At 44.3% G+C, this 6000-nt stretch overlaps 1 protein-coding gene across 1 annotated transcript in view; it reads left to right on the forward strand.

Annotated features, from left to right (window-relative positions):
• LOC146829900 (vomeronasal type-2 receptor 26-like) overlaps positions 1-5165 on the forward strand; it is a 169983-nt gene extending 164818 nt beyond the window's left edge. The window contains exon 4 of the mRNA XM_085606745.1: positions 4234-5165. Coding sequence (XP_085462871.1) covers positions 4234-5135 — 902 coding nt within the window. The 3' untranslated portion in view covers positions 5136-5165. The remainder of the gene's footprint in view (positions 1-4233) is intronic.
• The last annotated feature ends 835 nt before the right edge of the window (positions 5166-6000 follow it).

A 6000-nucleotide genomic window follows, 5' to 3' on the forward strand; every position in this document is an offset into this window, starting at 1 on the left:
TCCATTGACTAACATTGGGCTCAATGACCTCTGCACCTGGGCACCCCAGTGCCACTGGTGGTGCAGTACCTACCTTGATCTCATTCATGCCCAGTGTTGCTCCTAAACCCTGAAGACTGGGGCCTCATCTACAATAAAATTATGCAGTGCTGCCCCTCAAGCCATTTAGCGATGCCGTGCTGCATCATTTTCACAGCACAGGGATGCTTCGTATTAACAATGATTCGGATTTCTTTTGTGTTGCATGACTTTCTTATTCTATAGTTTTGGAACCTCTAAAACCTTTATGCTTGTTCCTTTGTTAAAGCCTGACTGCTCTAAGCCAAGCTATCCAGGTTTAAGTTAAGGTTTAGCAAATGAGCCTCACTGGACCCTGGAGATGAGTGGCCTATGGGAATAGCTGTAGCGATGTCGGGGCTGATGCCGGGTTCAGCCAGGTTTTCATGAGGAACAGCAGGTCTGGGGTGTGGTTGTGCTGCAGGTCCCTAATCTCTGTGGTGTTTGATGAATGAGCCTGTGTTGAGGAACATGCATGACAGTGCAGAGTGTTGTGTGAATGGTGGCTGGTCCATGCAAGGGTGAGAGTTGGGGGTGAGGAGTGCTTTTGGAACAAGAAGGATGAGAATATACAGGTGGCACTGGAGGACACCCTTTTGGTGTCAGGAGGTGTGGTGCAGAACGATGATCGGCCGCTAGAGTTAAGAGCATGGAGGGTTGCTCCTGGGTAGCAGTGGGAGTGGGAAGAACCAGGGTTTTAGGCACTGGGCATAGGTTGGGCGCAGATGGGTTTGGCTCTGTCATCCCTTTGACACACCAGCATTGCACCAAGTATGCATGTCAGCTGCAGCACTAATCAAGAAGGTCCTTGGAGGTGATAGAGTAGTGGACGGTCAGTGGGACAGTGTGGGAGCAGGAGGCGGGAAGTGGGAGAGTGGATAGGTTGGAGATCAGTTATGCAGCAACGAGGTCAGGTGCACAGTGGGAGGGGAGAAAAGATTGGGGGAAACAGGGCTGAAGAAATGTGAGAAACAGCAGTGAAAACAGGCACAACTTAGTAACAGCAGGGGGGAGAGTAGTGAAAATAAAGCAAAAGCAGAGACAAAGGCAAAAACAGTGACAAAAAACAGGCAGAACGCGGAACAATGAGACAGAGTACAGTGAGACTAATGCAGAAGCAGAGACAAAAAAAGGCAAGAAACAGAGACAAAAAAGGCAAAACGCTGAGACAAAAGGCATCAGCCAGTAAGAGTAAGGTAGAGTACAATTAGAATAAGGCAAAGTGGAGACAATGCTAAATTGAAAATAATCCCATCTAACTCCAAAACTCACTCTAACTCTAAAGCCTAATTGGGAGGTACAGGACTAGAGTGACAACAGCCTATTCAACTAATAAGAAACACCCAACACCACAATAAGAGCGTCCAACATAACAGAAAGACAAGGAAGAGAAGGGCATCCAGCAAATAACTTATATCAGCTCCACAAAAGTACTGTAGGGAGACAGGAGAACATGAGAACATGCAAGGTGAGTGAGGACTGAAACAAGGCAGGTGAAAAAACAGCTGAAGACTGTAAGGGGCGCTCAACCTCATGTCCAGGGACAAGAAGACAAAAGAGCAAACCTCAACTGAACCACTGACAAATCACGTGGACACCATATTGACATAGTAGCCAAGCCTGACATTACTTTCCAAGACCAGACAAAAGCAGGCACATTTGAAGTGGTAGAAATGTAAGCCATGGCAGCAATAGTTAAGGTGAAGGTTCCAAAAATACATAAAGATCTTGCACATTTCTGGCATTCAAAGTGCATCTTTCTTAATGATTACTATGTTTATTTAGCACTCCACAATGATGATGATGAATGCTGATTTGTGAGGTGCAGCAGTGATCCCCAGAATTAATATCAGAACTCGCAGAAGCCCCTAGAAAGAAAGAAGACAAGAAGAGCACAAACAAACTGAGATAGAGACAGAATTATAGATTGTGATAATCTCCAAGGATCCAGGTTTTAAGGATTTCCAAAATTTAAAGTGGTTCCTCTTATCTGGGCCATGGAACATGTTTTACTGAAAACAAGTCAGTCACTACGCACCTCGATGCTACTCTTTCCACTGCCCCACAAGGGTGAAAGACGGGGACTCACAGATTCACAACTACAAGCCTCAGGCCACACAGATCTGAATTGCTGACCCATGGAGCAATTCCACCATCTTTCACTGCAAAATAATAGAAAAAGCATGGCCGAGCTTTGCTAACCAAGTTATATACAGCCTTTGATGTGCTTTCTTTGAGAATCACCAGGCAGTAATGTCATTAACCAGGAGACCTAAAGTGTACTCTTAAACGCGTGCAACCGAAAAACGTGAACAGTCTATCAAATGGTTATATTTCTTCTCAATCTGGAAACAGTGTGAAATCCAAAGTCCAAATGGAGGACCAGAGGTGAGCAGTCATAAAGATGATTCCAACAGACCGTAGTGCGAGGTCTGGCCACTCCTCAACAATCACTGGCAATGAGTATCTGAGAAGAAAATCCCAACACTGAACCTTGAAGAACCTCATGTACCCAGTGAGGTCCACAACTTCTCAGCTTCAGGAAACAGAAACATGGAGAAAGGGAAGGTTGAGGATATTGAGAGCCTCTCCCTCTTACCTCAAGCACAGCAACCCCAGAAATGCAGTGGGGAGGGCCTGACAACGGCTACATCAGGAGCCCCACCAACAGCCCAGGGGGCAGATCAGGAAAGAAAATTGCCTGGCTGAAATTAAATAAAAGAAATAGAATTAAGTGTGTCATCCATTGGACTACAGCTCTTCCTCAACCACTCTGTCTCCACATTAGTTCTTGGATACTCCACGGAAAGTTATCCAGCACAATATTCTCCTCTCCATTCCTGTGTTAAACAGGGAAAGTGAATTGGTTTTCTCATCTGAGACACCACTGGTAGGGAGCCCACCTGTCCCGTGGAAACAACTCTAGCTTACTGGCCAGCATGATTAAAGAGGACATTGTACCCTTGGACCACGTAGACTCTGACCTTACAAATTCCTCTCACATTGTTGAACATTCAACTCTAATACAAAGGCTCAAACCTTAGGCAGTAATATCCGGCCCCATACAGAAGGGATTCCAATCATTACTCGCCAACTGAAGCCAGAAAATCAGTATAGGATTATTTAATAATTCTCCACACCCAGCATTGTGCTGAATCCCTCAAGGATCTTCTCTCTTGTGCCTTCTGTTCAATATTTACTTTGTCCCCTTGGCATACCTCCTTAAACAGTAAAAGGTGATCTTGCAAGTGTATGTCAACAACACAAAAATCCGCTTCCAACAGGAAAAAATTCCTTAAAATCAAATCAACATCTCTTTTATTTGCAACAAGCACTCCACTCAATGAAGGTGATTTTCATGTACATGATCAGTGTCAAGTACCAAGATTTTAGTCTTTGGATCCACCATCCTTTGACTGATCCTCAAGGCCTTAGTACCTCACCATCCACCTCAAGATAACAAAAGATGGTAGGGGTTAGTGTTGACACTGAGCTCATTGATGACTCCAAGTCAGGTTGGTGGTATAGGGCATGAACATGTAGCTCTCCGTTCTGCAGGGAATAGTCACTCTTCTGCGCATGTTGAGCTAACAATATCCCTCATCAGGCCACCTCTTGACCACTGTAGGATTATCGTCTCTAGTCTCCCAAATTAATGAACCTCTAAGCTACAAAGTCATCACTCCGGAGCAGCTAGAGTATGCTTTAGCATTCGTAAGCAAGATCATATCAGGCCCCCACTAAGCATATGCAGGGGGCCAACTAAATGCACTAACATTAAATTAATGGTTTTGTTTACTCTCCATGCGGCCTTCTTGGGACCCCGATACAGACAGAAACTGTCAACTCACGGGGCCCAATGAACTGAGGAATGTTCCTGGGTATGCAAAGACCCCAACACTGGAATACCCTTAACCCACACATAAGAACTGAGCTCAACCACTGGTGTTTCAGGAAATGTTTGAAAGCTGAACTCAGCTTAGAAGAGAGGATTTGAACAAAGAATTGTGGACAGTGCTCGCCTCCATTTTTAATTGTACTTATCCAGATATCTGCATTTATCACCAAGTTATTTTGTAGGTGAGAGAGGATGAAGTACAGTTACTATAACATTTATGTTTCCCATGGACAGTATCGATTGATTGCCGTCAGTAACTGAACATTCTTCTCTTTTAGATTCTGCGGACTGCTGGCCTTGTCCTGAAGACCAATGGCCCAATGAAGGACAGACACAATGTGATTTACGAACTCTCCAGTTCCTCTCCTTAGAAGAGCCTTTGGGGATCACACTATCGGGCCTGACGAGCCTCCTTTTTCTAATCTCTCTCTTTGTTTTATGCATATTCAAAAGGTACCAAGATACACCAATCATCAAAGCGAACAACAGAGAACTCAGCTATGTTCTGCTCATTGCTCTCATGCTCGGCTTCCTCTCCTCCTTTGCTTTCATAGGTCACCCCATGAGAGTTACCTGCATGATCCGCCAAAACTCTTTTGGTATTATATTTGCCATCAGTATCTCGACTGTTCTGGCAAAGACCATCACTGTGATTATAGCGTTCAATGTCCGTGATCCCACCAGCCGCTCTTCTAAGTGGCTGGGGACCAGAGTTCCCTATGGTGTGATCCTTCTGTGTTCATTTCCTCCCGTCCTGATTTGTACAATCTGGCTTCTTCTCAATCCTCCGTTCCCAGTGAAGATACAGATGGAGGACACCACCGTCATCCAGTGCGACGAGGGATCCGTTCTCTTCTTCTATCTGATGTTGGGATATCTAGGCTTGTTGGCCACTGTCAGCTTTGTGGTTGCATTTTATGCCCGTAAGTTGCCTCAGAGCTTTAATGAGGCCAACCTCCTCACCTTCAGTATGCTTATGTTTCTGGCCGTCTGGATCTCATTCATCCCGGCGTACCTGAGCACACAGGGGAAGTACATGGTGGCCGTGGAGATCTTTGCCATCTTGTCTTCTACTGGAGGACTCTTAGGTTGCATTTTTATTCCTAAGTGTTACATTGTCCTTTGTAGGCCAGAGATGAATACAAAACAGTACTTAATGCAAAGACCAGTTTTGCAATGAACCAAAAACTAAGTAAGATCCAGATATAATAAATAAGTTACACCACACCTGACTGCACATGTTTTATCATTGTCATCATGGCTGCTATATCAAACATGCATTCTGCTTCTAAACTCCTAAAGAGCGAGGTCTCTCGCTCTTTCATCATCACATACCCTCCCGACTTGACTAGGGATGCTGCAAAGGACCACAAACAATAAAACCTTATTGGAAATTTAGGAAACTCTCATTTATGGAATTTACTTCTGTTCCCAGAATGGAAAATTAAAACACGATCTCCCAATCTTTACATTTGACTCCTGTCAATGGTTTACTTTTCTCAAACTCCTGAAAGGTGTCCTATCAATCCGAAATTTACTATGGCAAGAAGCTCACCATTGTTGCGCCATTCATACTCAAAGCTGAAATGCCCAGCTCAATCAATAATGAGAAAATCATATTATGTTCATCACACATTACACTGAACTTACTTTACTGTCAGTACCATATGTTTCTTAATATTAGGAAAAAACAGCGACCAGAAACAAGCACCAGCCTCATGTGTCGCAAGGCTCCAATAACAGACTCAGCAATGAGCATCTTCTATCCCTGGACTCCATTACAGGGTCAAGCCAACTCACAATCCGAGGCTACACCCACACAAAACCCAATCCAAACCTGTGGCCATATTCTCCACTCTCCTAATATTAATTTAGGTGGCTCAGACCAGATGTCGTATTTGGAACCCATAACCTAACAATGGTGTCTCACGTCCTAACAAACCAAGGGTAATTTAGTCTCTTCAACCCAGTTTAAATGTCGAATGATATCCCTGTTGCATGCAGCTAACATGTAACCGACACAGAAAATCATTCCAACTCCTATC

Source organism: Triturus cristatus, chromosome 5_2 (assembly GCF_964204655.1).
Source record: "Triturus cristatus chromosome 5_2, aTriCri1.1, whole genome shotgun sequence".
In the NCBI taxonomy this organism is placed as follows: domain Eukaryota; kingdom Metazoa; phylum Chordata; class Amphibia; order Caudata; family Salamandridae; genus Triturus; species Triturus cristatus.